The sequence below is a fragment of the Hippoglossus stenolepis genome, chromosome 14 (genome assembly GCF_022539355.2).
Source record: "Hippoglossus stenolepis isolate QCI-W04-F060 chromosome 14, HSTE1.2, whole genome shotgun sequence".
Lineage (NCBI taxonomy): Eukaryota > Metazoa > Chordata > Actinopteri > Pleuronectiformes > Pleuronectidae > Hippoglossus > Hippoglossus stenolepis.
Genome location: NC_061496.1, coordinates 26,595,353 through 26,613,502, shown reverse-complemented (window position 1 = coordinate 26,613,502; position 18,150 = coordinate 26,595,353). Strand labels below are relative to the sequence as shown.

Genomic DNA, 18,150 nt, shown 5'->3' with positions numbered 1-18,150 from the left:
ACGTGTCGTGCACAGGTACTTCAGAAAATACCAAGACCACTTCAGCTTTATTGTGTTGTATATTTAATCTTGGATTGGTTCAAATTGTCCATCAATCTAAAATCAAATCTCTTAAATGAAATCTACAACAAAATAAAGTGATAAAAGTGAAGAGGTCTTCATACTGTCTGAAGTCACTGTATGTGATGGGCAGGGTCTGAGCATGCTGGGCATTTTAGTCTGTTGTTTGGTACAGTAGAGCAAACTTATTTTTGGGACTTTTGACTTGTGTATGTTGTGGTGTATGTGTGCACACGTTTTGTTTTCTTCTGTATTTTCATTTTTTGCCTGCTGTGTTGACTTGCATTGTGATTTGTGTCACGTCAATCCAAAAGGCATGATCATTTAAAAAAAAAGGTGTATCGGATCAAATATTTCGTTGTGTGTGTGTAGTTTTGGTCTGGTGATGGGTTTGTTGGTGTCAAGGCCTGTTGCCAACTTGATTTCTGCATGTGTAGAGTTGCACTGCTCTCTTGACGAGATGGACTGAATTTCATTTTATCACAACACCATCTTATTTTCAATTTTGGTTTTGATATTTGATATTATTGAGGGATCATGAAGAAAAGCACAGCATAAAGCATTTGGCTTCCCTCCAGATACTTTGCGTGGTGCAATGGCTGCAGCCAGGAAACGTCAGAGTATGACTAGCAACACTGCTCCCGCTGCTGGCAGGGCCCCAGCTGTCCCTAGATCCACCTCCCAACCAGGTAACTGCAGAGGACGACTCACATGTGACTTGTGCTGTGTCTTCTCGGTTCAATTCATTTCAGTTGTATGTATTGATAAGTTAGTTTTGGTTGATTATTTGCTCTGACCAGACTTTAATTTGGTGGTTTTTTATTTGACCAGAGCTTTTGTGTATCCTCTTTCAGTAGCACATTCATTTCTAAATTCAGATAGGTCTAAAAGTTCAGTCTTCTGCCTTGTCTTTCAAATGCCTCCAAACTACCTGAGCAACACAGTCCACTGGCCCTATCTTGCAAAGCAAAGTGTCTTTGCACGTTTCAGACCATAACATTTGTCATTTTCTCATCCATCACTCACTTTGGTTAAGTGCTTGTGGCCATTTGAGCACCCATGGACTTGTTGGTCATAAGATGACTTGATGCAGAAGGAGGCAACTGAGGCTTTGACCAACAAAAACCTTTTATGAAGTCAATGCTAGTATTTAACTATTGTTTTACTTGCTCACACTGAAGGTGACATCTGATCGGATGCAGTTTCCATTGAAAGTTTTCTGAACGCATCCAGCTGTGTTAGGAGGCCCAGGGATAGACCCTGACCACAGTGGACAGACAGACATATATCCACTTCAAAATATCATATATATATATATATATATATACACACACACATTTATAATCTGTTGTGCCTTCTCCAGATAATCTGGAGAAGATAAATGGATGGATGGATGGATGGATTGATGACATTAAAACCTGAATATACATTCATTCTCATTTTTCATAACCACAATAACAACTGTTAGCTTGGTTTTATATATTCTACAATGTATAATGTATAGTAAAACTTTTTTTTTTTACAAAAAAAAGCCTCAGTAACGCACATACACACACACTCTGTTTAATGCTTGAAGGCCTGGTAACAGCCTACAGTTTATTCTTTGATATTGTTGATCACTCTTGCTTATGTCCAATGTGGCTCAGGCTGCCATACCACAGCTTGATGTAAACAGGAAGATGACACACTACCACAATGGGTGTTTCTTGTATTCATAAAACAAACAGAGCTAATATAATACCTGATTTGATGTATTTGATGTCTTCAAATAGGGTGAATAGAAGAAATACAGAAAGGTACTCCCTTGTGTGGGTTCTTGAATGCCAAGTCAGCCGGTCACATCTGAAACCCACTGTTCTATTGTTTTTACACCCATTTACTAGGATTAGATAGAGGAGGGATAATGGGGAAACTACTGTTGAATTACTCTGTATTACATGGTTGGGACAGCAGCCGTTAGAAAAGAGAACTGAAAAAAATATTAATTTTCCACTTCATTTCATACATTACCTCACTTGAGGTACAGGCGTGGCTAAAAGTGCTGAAAGTGCTAAAAGTGCCTTATGCCTCACTGAAACAGCGCTCTGTTCTTGAAGAAAAGTGCTGAAATTAAAAGCTCTTTTGTCATGCATGTCTGCATGCCTTTTGATTTCCATGGGATAGAACAATGCAGCTGTGAAAAGAGCTGAATCCTTCATTATTCTACAAAGATCTAAAATGGCTGGGACAAAAAAATGTGCAACTCATACAAGTGGTGACAAATAAAATGACTGTAGTGACATTTCTTGTTGATATTAGTATCACAGGTGTTTTCCATCTTATGTTCAGTCATTCAGCCTCAGAAGAATAGTCCTCTTTCGGCTGTTTGATATTATTGTGTATACACGGAACATGGACAAGAGTTAAGGAAAGTAAATGAGAAAGAAATCAATTGACAAACATTGTCAAGGTAAAGGCTACAAAACCATATCCTAGTAGCTTGATTTTACTCTATCTACAGTTGCTAATCTCGTTAAGAGTTTTAAGGACCATGGGCCAGTGTCGACCCCAGATTGAGCTTGAGGAGAGTCAGCTTGGTGGGAAGGGAAACAAGGAAAACTTGAAACTTAAGAACAACTACACGCTGATCTCAAAGATCAAGGCCCAACACTTTGTGGTTGCACAATATGTTGCTTTCTGAAGTGGGCTCTGATGAGCCAGGGAGACCCCTCTTTTGAAAAAGAAACATAAATACAGAATGTGAACAGATGAGACAAAATGAGAGCTTTTTGGTAAAGTGGTTGGTAAAGCTCTGTGTTCACAGAGGGGGGAAATAAGCTTTCAAAGAAAAGAGGAGCATCACAGTGAAACATGGAGGAAACTCAGGCACAATTAATCATCAAGTATCAAGACATTCTGCAGTGAAGCATACTGCCCAGTGTCAGAGAGCAAGGCCACAGCTGCAGGTCAGGGCTGCTCTGACAGGGGCGGGTCCAGAGTATTTTTCAGATGGGGGCCACAGGGGGTAACAGCAGTTAAACTGGGGGGGACACCCAAAAGTGACAAAAATGAAAAGGTCGCCACCAACGTCACTCTTCAATATTAAATGGGTAGTTCCCCCAAAAATGAAAATTCACTCATTATCTACTCAGCACTATGATGGAGGGGCGGGTGAAGTGTTTGAGTCCACAAAACACTTTTGGAGTCTCAGGGCTAAACAGCGTTGCAGCCAAATCCAATTCAATTGAAGTAAATTGTGACCGAGGTAAAAAACATCTAAGTGTCCGTAAACCCTGAAATTCCAATTTGACTTGAAACAAGGTCGCTTACACCATGTTTTTAGTTTAAATGTGCGCTGGGATCCACGCGGCTCCAGCGGAGGATATCAGAGGACATAGATATCAAAGGTGTACATGAGCATGCAGTGCTCCTCCTCATATGGTTACTTCTGGTTTGAGAAAAAAAACAAGATGGCGCTGGAAAAAATCTCAACTTCAAAGCTTCAAAACAGCTGCTCACAAACCAATGGGTGATGCCACAGTGCAAAAAGCAAAGAAGATAAAGAAAGTAAAAACTAATTCAAAAAATGAAAGAACAATTAGGCTCTATTTCAAATGAATCAGGCTTTGAACCATCAGCCAATCAGCAATGAGGTGTTCCTTAAGAAATGTACATCAAACTGCTTCTGCCTTCTAAGTAGGGGACCTTCACAATGTTTGTAATGCACAACATTTGAAATATATTTACCATTGTCCCCTTACTGTACCCCTCACATCTGTTCATGAAGATGGAAGGAATGCAGGGGACCAAACCGACAAATAACTACATCACAGTGTATAGGTCACTTTTACTACAATATTCCACCAGCAGTGGGAACAAATAATAAGAGCAGATAATCATTTGCTCATAGCTATTGCTAGTGTAGGATTGTAGATGAAGTGACCTATGCATTAACATCAACACCTATATTTACTTATGGACTTTGATTAAAATCAAAGAGAAAATTAATTCACGATATTAGTTCAATATAGTAAACATCATCGGATACATTGTTTCGTTTATACAATCTATGTCTTTGTGGGTTTTTTACATAAACTCATGAAAAACAATCTATATTGTTTGGAGATGAGATAAAGACATGGAAGTTTTTTACATTTTTGTAATTTTTCTGCATTGCTTTTAAACCACCAATAATGCCTTAGGATAATTTCTTCCATTTCAGCATTAAGTCTTTCTGTAAAGTTTAACCATGAAATGCTCGCCCATGTCAGTATTGAAAATGATTCTACCGGCTAATATTTTGCATGAATTTTCCTCAGGCTGGACACAGCGGCGTCTCCCTTCCATGGACACAGAGGACTTTGAGACAATCCCCTCCAGTGCAGAGGAATCCTCCAACTCTTCAGAAGAGGAAGGCAACCATAAAAATGTAGGCAACGTTCAAGACCGCAGCTCATGTTGACTAGAAAATGTTCAACCTGGATGTCCCCTGGAGCATTATTGGGCTGACCTTCTAAAAAGCAATGTTTTAATAGTAAAACTTAACAAAACCCAAAGTTGCAAATAATTGAATTGCAAGAAATGGTTTCAGTGCCACTCAACATTGTCAAACTTGGGTTTTTGTAAATTTAGGTCGGCCCAACCTGCTGGGTCACGTCATCTTTTGATATAAATCTTTGCTTTCCATGATCATTACTCACCTTCCCTTGAGAGTTTCCCACTCATCCTTCATTTCCTCTCATTCTTCCTCTCTTTTCTACTAAATCCCCATCCAGACCCCCTTAAAGAGGACCCCTCCACTGTTTAATTATTGCCAATGGATATGTCTAGTTAGCAGCGGGCACTGACGACTTGACATTTAAGAAATGTGGGAGGAGAAACAAATGAGGGGGAAGATTATATCTGCACAGGTCGACTGGTTATGACAGGCTTTCCAGATTCATTATAATCTTAGTGATGTGCAGTAGGAAGCCACACAAGCAACACACTGAGAATATTAGTGGTGCAAACATGGAGTTGACATTTTTTGCCACAGTACTTTTGCCACAGTAATAGCCAGAGGCAACATATTTTTGGGTTCTCCATCCATCCGTCGATCCCACTCCTGTGAATGACGGGGGAATTTCATAAAATTTGGGACAAAGATTCACTTGGCCTCAAGGAGAATTTGGTTAGAATTTTGATAATCAATGGTCAAAAGGTGAAGGTTAAAATGTTTTTGACCTTGTGAACGCAATATCTCTCTATAGAAGACTTTGAGGGAATCCATTCACATTTGGTAAAAACCTTCTCATGGTTGGACTTAAGGTTGAACTCATAAGAATTTGACCCCAACCTCATGTTTTGTGAATGAAATATATGAAGGACACATGGTGGGAATCTCATTACCTCTGGCACAAACATTCACTTAGACTTAGCAATGATCAATGATGATTGGTCACTTTTTTACCTCACGTACCAAATGACTATAATGCCTGGAGTAAATTTCTTAAAATTTGGCACAAACGTTCAGTCGGACTTAGAAGTGAATTGATTCTATTTTGTTTGTCAAAAGGTCAAGATCACCATGACTGCTTACAACACATTTTTGGCCATACTTTGACAACAAAGACGAAATGAAACTTTCTGTGTTGTTAGACTGTAAAATACTACCGTAAAGGTTTAACAGGAAATTCCAATGAGAATCGGTGACATTACAATCCCAATGTAGCTACAGAGTGAGCACTCCTCGCTTTCATTATGCTGTGTGGGGTAAAACTGCTCCAATGTCAAGTCGCCTTGTCCACTTGTCCACTTAGTGAACTATCGTTTGATGTCCTGTGTTTGCAAAACATTCTGTTGCACATTTCTAAATCATTGATATAGGTATAACACATTCACTCTGAGCGATGAATTAGCTTGTTTGCGTAAAATGTGATAGTCACGGTGAAAACTTCTGCTCAAAACTCTGCCAGCTCGATAGAATTATGCGAAAAATTGAATAAATTGTCGCATGTTAGTACTGAGCAGCCAAATGACAACATTCATAATTGCTGAGTAATGGCAAAGCATGTTAATCAAGTTTTCCTCCGACTTCTGTGGCAGTGACTCAATTATGATTAATTAGTGCCAATCCATATAAACTGTCACTGGTTACATTTGTCATTTTAACCAGCACTTAACCCGTAAAGTGATGGTCAGTTAAATTTGAAGATCTGTTGTTGGGGTTTAGAAAATCCACATTTATACGAGCCTGGAGCCATATGGAGGAAATGGAACAGGCAAAATTCCGAATTTGACTGAGTCGTTTCTTTCTGCAGGGTGACAGCAGTCGTTTCCGGGTGCAGTTGACTTATGAGTCCAATGAAGCACGGGAAGTCCCTCTGGAGACCGCTGACCTGGTCCAGTTTCTGGAGGAAGCGGAGAACGGACACTGGTGAGTTCCATTAGTCGCTACCGTAGGACTGTAGGAAATCAGTCAGCTCATTGTTTCCTTGGTCAGGTTGCCTCTCTTTCTGACTTAGCAACTTGTTTGAATTCTCTGGCTAAGTGGGTCCCCATCTGCCACTTCAAGCATGTTATGTCTCCAAATAAAGGTGCGAGAACACAAACTTCCCAGTCTGTTCCAAGTGCAAGAGTGAGAATCTCACAAATAAGGCAAAAATAAACTCACGCTGGATTATACTTTATTTGGGGCACTCATGTGGAGCATCTCATTCACTCTGCATGCCCTCAATAAACTGTAATTGCAGTGCAAGTTTCTTGTCTCCACTTTCATTTGTGGAAGTTTTTTTTTTCTGAGGAGTTTATTTTTGGCCTCAGGATTCTTTGTAGAAGATTTCAATATTGAAGCACATTCTCTACAGCAGAAAGGGACCATAGTTTGCCTATTACCAAGTCTTTCTATTATGTAAAAACTTTGCCCTTTAATTGATCTATACTTGATTCTAATGTTTGGCTGTAGCTTGAAAATCGACTAAGCAGACAAAGAGAACAGTTGTGAGCAACTGACAAACACAGTGTTCAGGTAAAATACACACAGCAGTAGTATCCTCACATTTCCTAGCATCGTTCAGTTGTGGACATTGAGGCTAGAAAACCTCTACAACCACAGGAGTGGAATTATGAGCATTATATCCCAAATGTTTCCAACAAAGCCTTGATCTTTACAGTTTAATGTCATGCAAAGTATTTTTGTGCTGTACCCCAATCATAACTGCATAACAACATGTAATGTTTGTTTTGAAGCATTGATGGAACAGAAAACAGAGCGCCACCCCTATCCTTAGCAGTCGTTTTGCTCAGCCCCACACTGGTAATAGGAACAGCAGCTTAGAGATGACTCAGTGACCAGCATTAATTCCCTAATGGTCAGACCATGGAAAAGAAACAAGTGAACACAAAATGGGTCGGCTGTGTTTACTGAGGAGTGTTCCCCCCATAGTTTGTGTGTCTACCTACAGACTGCTTATAAAATATAAACACTGTATCAGAAAGCAAATCAGGGACATTACAACATTGCAGAGAGCTGAATGGCGGACGGACACTGCCTTGTCTTTGGGAATGTTGATGGTCTGAGTCCAGTCTGTAACATGCCTCACTCACCCTCTCCCCTGGATCCAACCTACAGATGCCGCCAGATGACAGAGCTCCGCAGGTCTTCCTTAATGCATAACTTTACCCAGTTTGTTCAGTCAGTTGCAAGCAGCTGATTATAACCCTTTATTTGTTAGCTCTTATTTCAAATACAGAGTGGCTGTATCTCTGGAAGAGTATTTTCAATGTCCAACTTTCTTTTGTTTCCAGTTCAGGAAATAAGTAATGTGAAATAAGTAAATAAGGTAATCAATGGTAGTAATTGTCGTAAATAATAGATGTCGTTGTTATGATTAAAGTAAGACTCCACAAAATGAATGCAAGCTAATATACAGTCCTTAAAGATGACTTGTGTGTGTGTGTGTGTGTGTGTGTGTGTGGTGGGTGTGTGTGTGTGTGTGTGTGTGTGTGTGTGTGTGTGTGTGTGGTGTGTCTGTGTTTGTTTGTGTGTGTGTGTTTGTGTGAGTGTCTGAGTGTATGCTTAGTTAAGTGGGTTTCTCCAGTTAAGTATGATTGACTGAGGCTCAATGTTTCAATTGTACAATCCTGTCTACTTTTAAAGATTAAGCTTTAGGTCAATAAGGACAATTAAAGTGATCCATTTCGATTAAATTTGATTGACCATTCAGATAAATACTAATGTTACATAAAGTGCTTCTCAGAATCTAGACATATATGTGCAAAACATCCAGGCACAGTCCCAACCACTGCACCACCACACCGCCCATTCCTCAGAAGAATCAAGCCAAAATGATTTAAAAAGGTGACATCAGTATGTATAAAAAAAAAGGAAATGCTGTCCCGTGGGGCTGTGCATGGACTGTCAGCAGCAGATGATTCAACACATCAAGCACAGCACAGTCACATTAATTATCACTTTGAGCACTGACAGGACAGGAACTGAAAGTCTGCTCACTAATTAGTCTGCAGTGTTTGTGTTGATAAGTATGATATGTACAAACAGCTGTTATCGGGTGTTAACCACCTGACGAGGATAATGTCCATACACTGTTCAGTCGACTTCCACAGCTTCACATCTTGTCGCCAGAGAAAATATCCACGAGTTCAGATCAGTGTGCAGCGTCTTTTTTTCAGTCAATCCCTGTCAGTGATGTAAACTCTAAGTTTGCTCCGAGATCAGAGTCCCAGCATGGTTAGAGTCAGCTAACCATGCTGGGTCATGACAGTCTCCTACACTATGATATATACACAAAGACTCTGCGTTGGTGAAACGTCTGAATTTCACTTCTGCTTTAGGATTCGTTTAAGTCTGTCAAAATTACCCAATCAATAGAATTCTAGAAGTAGTGATAACAAATGAAATGAACTAGCTTGAGTGTGAGGGTGGAGTTTGAGCACAGAGCAACCTTAGCACAAGCAATGCTATTTAAGTGCAAGCCCAAGGTTTTTGAGATCATCACAAACAAACTGAAAGACGTTCTTGAATAAAGATAGAGAAGAAACATGCTACCTGCTGCTCTGCTTTTTACACTGAGATTATCAGCTCACTGAAAAACTGCGTCATGGTTTATCTGTGCAGCACTGGGCCCTATGTGAAAACTTTACAGTTTAAATTGAAAATATCATGATGAAACTAAAGGATTTCAAACCATTCCCAACCCTGAAAATGAACATGAGCACTACAATATCAATACATGCCAGTGATATATTCTATTTATCTGCTATGTACTGAGACACACTGGCAACCCTGTCCATATCCTGCCTTTAGCTGAATGCAGGCTCCAGCCTCCATGACCCTGGAGAGCATAAATGGATAGAGAAAGTGCATGGTCTTGAGATAATGCAACGTCACAACAACACCATCAACTTCAGCCTTGAACAGTGATTCTGATATAGTATCCAAAAATATTCAACATTATGCTTCAGAATGGCACAGCTATCATGTTGAATTGTCTGAGACTGAAATCAGTGTTGATGATATTATGTAGTTTTGCATTAGGAAAGGCTTTTCTCCTCTTCTGTTGGTATCAGTAATCAGTACGCTCCCCGTTTCTTCCCTGGGTAGAAATCTACCTTCAGTTTAGTCAGAAATAATCCACCAAGCAGGAGAGAGGAAAAGAGACGAGTGAAACAGCTGCTCCTCTGCTGCCCTGCTTTCTCTTCACATCAATTAAAGGCTCAGTGTGGCTGATTTGCATTTACATTTTATTTCACTGTAACATCACCCTGATTAAGCTGTGGTAGACAACAAAACATGTGAGTAATGGTCTGTTGTGAAATCAAGTGAGGTGTCTAAAAACACACTGGCTTCAGATGAATTATAAATCACTATTTCATGTCCCCCACCGCCGCCATCTATCCTTTTGGCTTGCCAGGAAAACAGTGGCTGTACCGTCTTCATAGAAAAACGGCGAGTCCAAAGCTAAGATGAGAGTGTTGTCGTCTCATGCGAGCTTGCTGCTTTCGGAAGTGACTAAACTCTTTTAGATAAGAGCTTGACTTTCTTTGAATATTCTCATTTATGCATCAGCCTATGCATATTTCAGCCTCTTAAAGAATTCTCCTGTCAACTGCATCTGTGGGTTTTTGCAGCTAAAAAGTCTCACTTGTCTCTGCTCCTCGCTTGAGTAAAATGAAGAATTCATAAGCCCACTCGCTTTTTCTTTGGATCAAAGTTAATGTGCAACCCTACAGAGTTTAACTGAATGTGACTGATGAACTGCTTGCTGCTGGATGCATGTGCTCATGCAATTGTGTTTGTCGTTGTGTGTATAGATCAACTTCTGGAACAAATACAAATGTGTGTGTGTGTGTGTGTTCATTTTGTTTACTCTTTAGGACCTTTACCAGCATTAACAGTGACGGACCAGTGCACCTCATTAGGACCCAAAGTTTGGTTCCTAATGAGTTGACCAAAACTGTGTTCTGCGTTCATGCGTGTGTATGTATGTGTGTGTGTGTGTGTGTGTGTGTGTGTGTGTGTGTGTGTGTGTGTGTGTGTGTGTGTGTGTGTGTGTGTGTGTGTGTGTGTGTTTGTGTATGTGTGTGTTTGTAGTCACTCTTTTTCCAATCTTAAGTTTGAATATGCTTGCTAACATCCCCATCCCACTAGTGTGTTGCACCTTCCCAGGTTTAGGCTATCATTTCACACCCACATACACACACACACACTGTCCCTGTCCCAGCCCATGTGGGCGATCTCTTGGCAGTGTGTGGTATGTTTGTATAAGGAATGAGAACACCCGACCACGTCCTGTCAACACAAAGTCACAGTATGAGCAGAATAAGGGAAGACACTACTTCTCTCTCTTGTGTAATGCCAGAAACAGTGTGTGTGTGTGTGTGTGTGTGTGTGTGTGTGTGTGTGTGTGTGTGTGTGTGTGTGTGTGTGTGTGTGTGTGTGTGTGTGTGTGTCTGTCTGTCTGTCTGTCTTGCCCTGATGTGTTTCACCTTTGTCCATTTTACCCCTGTCACCTTTGTGTGGTTTAGTCTCTGTGCTCCCAGTCCCCTCTGTCAGTTTGTCTATTCTGTTTATGTCTCTGGTCTCTCTTCATGCTCCTGTTTGTTTCCCCCGTTGATACCTTGTGCTTCCACTCAGTGTCTTTGAGTTTGAACTTTCTGTTTGCCTAAATACCTGCCTGCTATAGAGAAACCAGTAAGCATGTTCACATTCAATATTCTTCAGTGCACCTTTATTTGGAGTCAGTATTTGGGTCCTGAGAAACAGCCTCACAGTGCACAGACAACTGCAGGAGCAACGGGCAGGCAGTCTGTCATCTTTTAGTGTCTGCACCACAACACTAACAGTGAGAGAAGCGACGTGTGATGGAAATGCAGGACAGCAGAACATCGGACAGTACAAATCGTTTCTGTTGGCTGCTCTGATCCTCCCTGCTCTGGTGGCCTGGTGACAGCACTGTGTGACAGGAGAGACGCTCTGTGCGACGTTAGCATTTCATAACTGATCTCCGACCAAGACTCAAACTTAATGTCTGTGAAAGTCTGATGTTTGTTCATCCTACATGGTGAACAAGGACTCAATCAGAGTATTTATGTAAAATATGAGTCATGTACAGCGGAATGGTGTGGGGGGGTGGCAACTCTGAACTGAGATACATGTGTAGGGGGTTGAATTAGAGATTTATGTATTTGTACGGCAGCTCATAAGCTAAACACACTTTGGCTCTCTGAATGTGTGTGTGTGTGTGTGTGTGTGTGTGTGTGTGTGTGTGTGTGTGTGTGTGTGTGTGTGTGTGTGTGTGTGTGTGTGTGTGTGTGTGTTGTGGTCATTGTTTGGATGGCTTTTCTCCCTGATGTTGAGTTACTCTAATCGACAATCCCGACCATCCAAATGAGCAACCCCTCACGAAGGTTCATTTAAGATTCAGGCACAAATTCACTTCCCTTTCTTTTCTCACATTTATATTTTACTATTTGTACCATAAACCATCCAGAACACTGGTTCTTCATTCAACCTCTGCAGAAAGAAATGAATTCTCAGTTTCAGCTTGTGATGTTAGTATTTTTAACAGTGTGGGAAAGATGAAAAACTAATTCTTGGCCAAACCTTCAAGGTTTTTCTTGGTTGACTGTTTCTCCAACCAGCTCAAACAGCTGTCAGTGGGCCCAACACTGGACCAACACTATTTGATTCACTGAACAAATTGTGTGTAACCAAGCTGCTGAATATCTAACTGGAAAACCTGATGGAGAATCTGTCAAACCCATGTTGATATAGATTCATTTGTTGGAAACCGTCTCAGTTGCTCTGGGGGTTTACAACCACTCGAATGACTTGTGCACTGACCTACCCTTTGGTGCTATACTGTGAAATCTGTCATCAGCATTTGTGGAAAGCCTCCATCCTACTCACTGTATTTTACTGTTGTTGCAAACTTAATGTCCAAATCTTACAGTGAGTAAAAATCGGAGTGTATGGGAGCTGTAAGATGAAGTGTTCCTGTTTTTTCCTTTTGTCCTGTGAGCGAGTGAAGACCCTCCCCTGTACTGTGTTTCTAGGCTAGTGAAGAACCTTTTAACAGAGGAGACAGTGCTGGCTCCGTCCAGTACGCTGCACACAGCACCTGAACGAGGTCACTTGTGAAGTAACAACACTTGAAATTTCTGACTAACCGCCTTGCTGTAACACACTCACTCGCCAAGCCACTCCACCCATCCATTACTTTACTCCAACTTGGTCATTTGCTCCCTCGCTCTCTCACTCGGCAGTTGGGCCACGTGGCCAGGGATTGGGTGGGCTTGGGTGAGCCACTGCTCTGGGAGAGGGAGGGACGGTTGGATAGGGTTCAGGTTGGATGGAAGGATGGAGCGGATGGGGACGGAAGAGCTTTGGCTTGTTGAGTTGAATAATCAGAGCATGATGTCACTGATTGAAGCAAATTCCCCTTATTACACTCTGAATTCTCTCTCTCTCTCTCTCTCTCTCTCTCTCTCTCTCTCTCTCTCTCTCTCTCTCTTGAAGACTTGAATTATATGAAATTAATGAGTTCTGGTTTAATCATCAGTACAACAGATACCTAGCTGCATTATAAAGGACAGGACAACTCAACTAAGACATCCAGGGGGGTCGTAAGAAACATCCAGTCGCTAAACATAGAGCTGCTGCTGCTTTTGTTGAGGGAGCTGAGGGTGAACATTATGTTTTGAAGAAAACTGAAAAATATCGCTATTGTCAGTCATGTTTATGCCAAAATCTATTGAATAATAGTTCATAACTTTTTTGTAGTATTAGTAAAAAAGCAAAACATGGTATTGCTTTGGTACATTGGGTGCAGGTTTATCAACTTTTCACCCTTTAAGTTACAGTTAAGTTACTCTGTCATTAAAGACACCCATCAGCTAGGAATTTACAGTCAGCTAAAATACGTCTTGAACCAGTGGCTCCATACACAAACCTTTTATATCACTTTGGAGGATAAGCGCAGTCTCAGTACCCTGTTGATGAGTTCTACTACTTCATGCAGGACAGCCACTCCTAGGCTCTGTGCTCTCTCTGGCTCTCCCTTCTCCCGACTTCCTTGTCCCCTCTGTTCTCTTCTCCATCCGTCTCCTCACCATTTACCCCCTCTCATGCCGGTTTGACGGCTGGTCCTTGAAGTGTTTGTTATGGCCTCGCTTGTTTTGTTGCGGAACTCTCTCCACTCCAGCCTGTTTAAATCAACTATCCCCTCCGCTCTCCTCACCTTTCTCTTCCTTTAACCTCCTTCTTATTCTGAGTCTGAGTTTTATCTTGTTTGGTTCTGGCTTTTTTTTTTGTGAGGAGGAGGACAGAATTACACGCTCTAGCAGTTACCCTCCAGTATTTTAGTTAAGTGGAACCCGTTTACAAGAAGACCTCTTCACCTGTCTGTAGTGATTGCCAATATCTTCCTTCGCTATAATTCTTTTAGCACTTTACTGGCTGACAGAAACTGAATGCCTCACTTTTACAGTATACAAGAAAACTGAGTACATCCCTGGTTAATATCAATAAAATGTATCATAATTACAAATCCTGTTCTCTGACTCTTTAAACTTTGAACCAACAAAAGTCTGTGCATCTTCCATTAGTGAGATCCCGTTCTTTTGTTTTTTAATTGTTCGTATGTCCACCTTTATTTTAGATGGCAGATTGGATTCTCCAATGGATGACACCATTCTCACACACAGACTGTATATATAAAGCTCTTACACAAATCTATGTATCCAATAGAAAACCTCTGAAGTATACGTCGACTCTTTTTACGCATTGTTCAAGATAACTGTCATGTTGGGACATCCCTGTCATGCTTGGACTCTGGGCTCTCTCAGTTTGGAAATAATGACAAAATCATATTTAAAACATTCATTATTAAAGACCGTGTCTGACATAAATGGAGAGGCTTATCAATGTCTAAAGATCAAATACACTGCAATTTCAATTTTGAAATAATACAGTTATTATAAGATGACACTTTTAAAGTCATTTAACAATTAAGTGATATTGCACAGGGGTGTACTCAGTTTTATTGTATGCTGTATGTGTGTCATATACTGTACGCTTCATTGTTTGGTTGGTTTTATTGGCTCATGAGTGCGGGCTGTGCATCCTTGTTTGAACGCCACAGTTTGTCCATATATTGCTTTTCCCTTTTTCCCTGCATATTATTTTATATTATATTTGTGTGAATATATCTTGTATAATAAGATGCAAGATTATATTTGAAGTTGAAGCTGACATGAATTTTTCTTGTTTTTGCAGATATCTTCAGTGAACTGTGTACAGCAGCTCTCTCCGACTCAGATGAAAATGAAGCCAGTACGTGTGGAACTGTGTCTCAGGACAGCAGCTAAACATGGCTGACTATTGTTGTTCATTACGCTGGATGACAAACATTTTGTTGTATCACAAACATGACTGATAACTCTATAACTACAGTTTTTAAACTGTAATTTCTTAAGCTGGACTTGAAATGTCAATGACTATTAGTTTTTTTCAAACATGTAGCCATATTAGTCTACAAATATGGCCTGTTGTTGTTTTTAAACCAACGTTTTTCAAGCTTCTCAGTGAAGTCTCCAAAAAGTTGGAACCGTAACAGGCCTGAATGTGACCCCGGGGAAGCCATACAAGTATTTGAGCTCAACCAGCTGTTGTGTCTGGGGCCTGAAGACTGACAGACATGGACACTGAAATTAACATCCAAATGTGGATGAATTCTGATTAAATACTGTAGAAAATACAGTGGCTGGGCTGGATACCTGAAGTGTCAGATTCCATTTTTGACTTTTATAACCACAGGAAAAAGTGATCACCTCCATGTGCTGGTTGTGAGCAGGCCTTGGCATGATGCCCTGTTTTGCTGCTACACTGCGCTGATGCAAATCTCTTAGAGACCAGGTTCTGCCTCTGCTGCCTCGCTTCATCTGCTTCATCTGCTCCAGGTTGAAATTACCGACCCTCCACAGCAGCTGCAGTCTCCAGAAGAAACTACAAGTTGTCCTGCTTGCCTTGCTTCAGTAGATAGTCCCTAGTAGATATATTGCCATTAAGTTACATCAGATGTTGTATATTATCTCAACGTGCCCTATCTCACACCCTGTACATTTGCAAATGATCTATATAAATTGCTCAAAGAAGTTGAAAGATATCACCATTTTATATAGGCATTTACAATCCAGATATTCTTCTTGGTTTACTATGTCTGGACAGAACTTGTATTATATCCTGTTTGTTGGGTTTTTAGACATTCTGGGTCAAAAACTGTCTTATAAAGTTGACAATGCTACCATGTTAGCACATACTTTACTATTAGACATCAAGCAGATATGGGGTTACATTGGAATTCAGTTGGTTCTGGCAACCTGACTAATGTAAATCACATGTGAACTTTCTTGCTGTGTTTTAGTCTATACACAGCTGTTGTAAAAAATAAAACTGTATGCATTTTCTGTGTAGAGACATAGACTAGTTCCTAACTTTGTTTATCTGCCTTCTGGTGCCAAGCAAGGTACTGTGATGCTTGAGGACAGCTTGCCCAAAGCATCCAGAGACAAGGCTGATGAGAGTGGAAGCACCAAAACAACCAAAACAGTGAGCTAAAATAGGCTATACTGATACACAGTCATTTAACTCACCGTTTAGTCAAATGTATTGATTGGTGCAGCTTGCTACAGTCTGTCAAAGGTGCATCAATTGAAGCCAATGAGAGCTAAATTACATTGCAGCAGAAATAAATCCATCATAATGTGTTTTCCAGTTTATCTTTACACATATATGGTGAATCACAGACGGAAGAAGCCAAATGGCTTTTGATGAATTAAGCGTAACTGTAACACATCAATTCTGTAGATGGATGGGGTGCTGTTGTAAATCATGTGTCAGGAAACAGATTGATTTCTCTGACATGTTATTCTACTTGGACTCATCTGCACATAATGGGGTTTTCACTTTTTTAGCACATACTCTGCTGTATGTTGTGAGAAACATCTCGAAATGTTTGGCTGTTGCCTCCAAGTGATTTTTCAGGGAAATGCTTTTTTTTTTGCAAACAGTACCCGGGTTGTTTCCTAACATCAGCAGGTGAAAATAGCACTGCACACTGGATGCCAGGAGGGCATTGTAGTAAATGTGTAAAGATCAATTTGTACAACTGCTGTATCACTCTCAGAGGCTTTACAATATTGTATTTCTACTGACGGACAGAATTGTGCGGAATATTCACTGATAAATCCAAAGCAGCACTGTGCACTGTATTCACAAACAGATGAAGCACGGCATGTTGCAGGAAGGAGCCCAAAGGTTTCATATGTGTAAATGTGTAGATGACAGCTGCTTCGATTTGCAGACTGTAAGTTATTAGAAAAAAAAGAAAGGAAACTGAAAGGATGTAAAAAAAGGATAAATATTCACCTAGTGATTGAATACATGTCAGAATGTAAGACTTAGTTACTCTGGAAGAAAGTTACAGTTAAGTCTTTGAAGACAAGTCAGAGTTGTAATTACCCTGACCTTTATAAGCAAGTAAAGATGGATGGATGGATGGATGGGTTATCGATTTGAAAGGTGGATGATGGATGGATGGATGGATGGATGGATGGATGGATGGATGGAAGAATGGATGCATCAATGTTGCAACTGGTGGGTGGGTTTATGGATTGATGGTTGGATACCTCGGTAGACTTGTGGTTGGAAGGATGGATGGATGGATCAAAAGAAAGACAGCAATATAAAGATTTAAAGATTCCCTGGTTACCAGAGGGCAGAACTCTATTACACTTCATACACATTAATATTAGTCTGGTTGTAAAGTCACACTCTCTTGAACATACTGTATATTATCCTCATCCTGTGTTTATTGAAAAATGTTGTATCTTTGTAAAGAAAATATTTCAGTTGAAATGCATCCTGCAATTTAATTGCCATTAAACAAAACTATAGAATGTATCCAATCTGTATATTGTATCTGTCATTGTAATGCACATATTGCTTCATTGTGATAATATGCAATGACAATATGAAGTTTGTCCTTGTGTTTTTTGTATGCTTAAACTCATTATATTCTCCCAAGCCTAAAAATGTTAGAATTAATACAGAGGTGCTTGTTGTAGAACTTAAAATTGAGACCACAGTTCTATGTTGGAAAGGAAAGTTCCTGTCACATCCACCTACAATCAGATACCATCCTTTGCCTCACTATCCAATAGCCAGGCGAGCAAATACGTGTACATAAAAGCAAAAGTAGGTTTCAGATCAGGAAAAGAGAAACGTCGCAAAAGCATTATGTGAAAGCTTTTTCCTTTTCATTATCTTTAAACATTTCCGCTGTTATCTCTTTGTTTGCGCTGGAGGAGCAGCACCCCCCTCAATAACAGTGCTATAAAGAAATGCTCAAAGTTTGACCTGGTCTTTATAATTTACTAACACCAGCACAGGCTGCTCTCAGTGATTGTTTTGTTTGTTTCAAAGCAACCTATAGCTTATACCCCAGCAGGTATCATGGATAAAAATGTTAATATTGTGTGCACGATTATTAAACTCTGGAATTACTGAACCGTCCATACATTTTATGTCACAATCACAAACACAAGAACAAA

At 40.3% G+C, this 18,150-nt stretch overlaps 1 protein-coding gene across 3 annotated transcripts in view; it reads left to right on the top strand.

Annotated features, from left to right (window-relative positions):
- mcf2l2 (MCF.2 cell line derived transforming sequence-like 2) overlaps window positions 1-17,571 on the top strand; it is a 133,306-nt gene extending 115,735 nt beyond the window's left edge. For 2 of the 3 annotated variants that reach the window (XM_035175690.2, XM_047343239.1), the window contains 5 exons: window positions 639-749; window positions 4,359-4,468; window positions 6,339-6,454; window positions 12,595-12,668; window positions 14,816-17,571. In XM_035175690.2, the coding sequence (XP_035031581.2) occupies window positions 639-749; window positions 4,359-4,468; window positions 6,339-6,454; window positions 12,595-12,668; window positions 14,816-14,907 (503 nt within the window). In that variant the 3' untranslated portion in view covers window positions 14,908-17,571. The remainder of the gene's footprint in view (window positions 1-638; window positions 750-4,358; window positions 4,469-6,338; window positions 6,455-12,594; window positions 12,669-14,815) is intronic. The other variant, XM_035175691.2, reaches the window with a different exon arrangement.
- The last annotated feature ends 579 nt before the right edge of the window (window positions 17,572-18,150 follow it).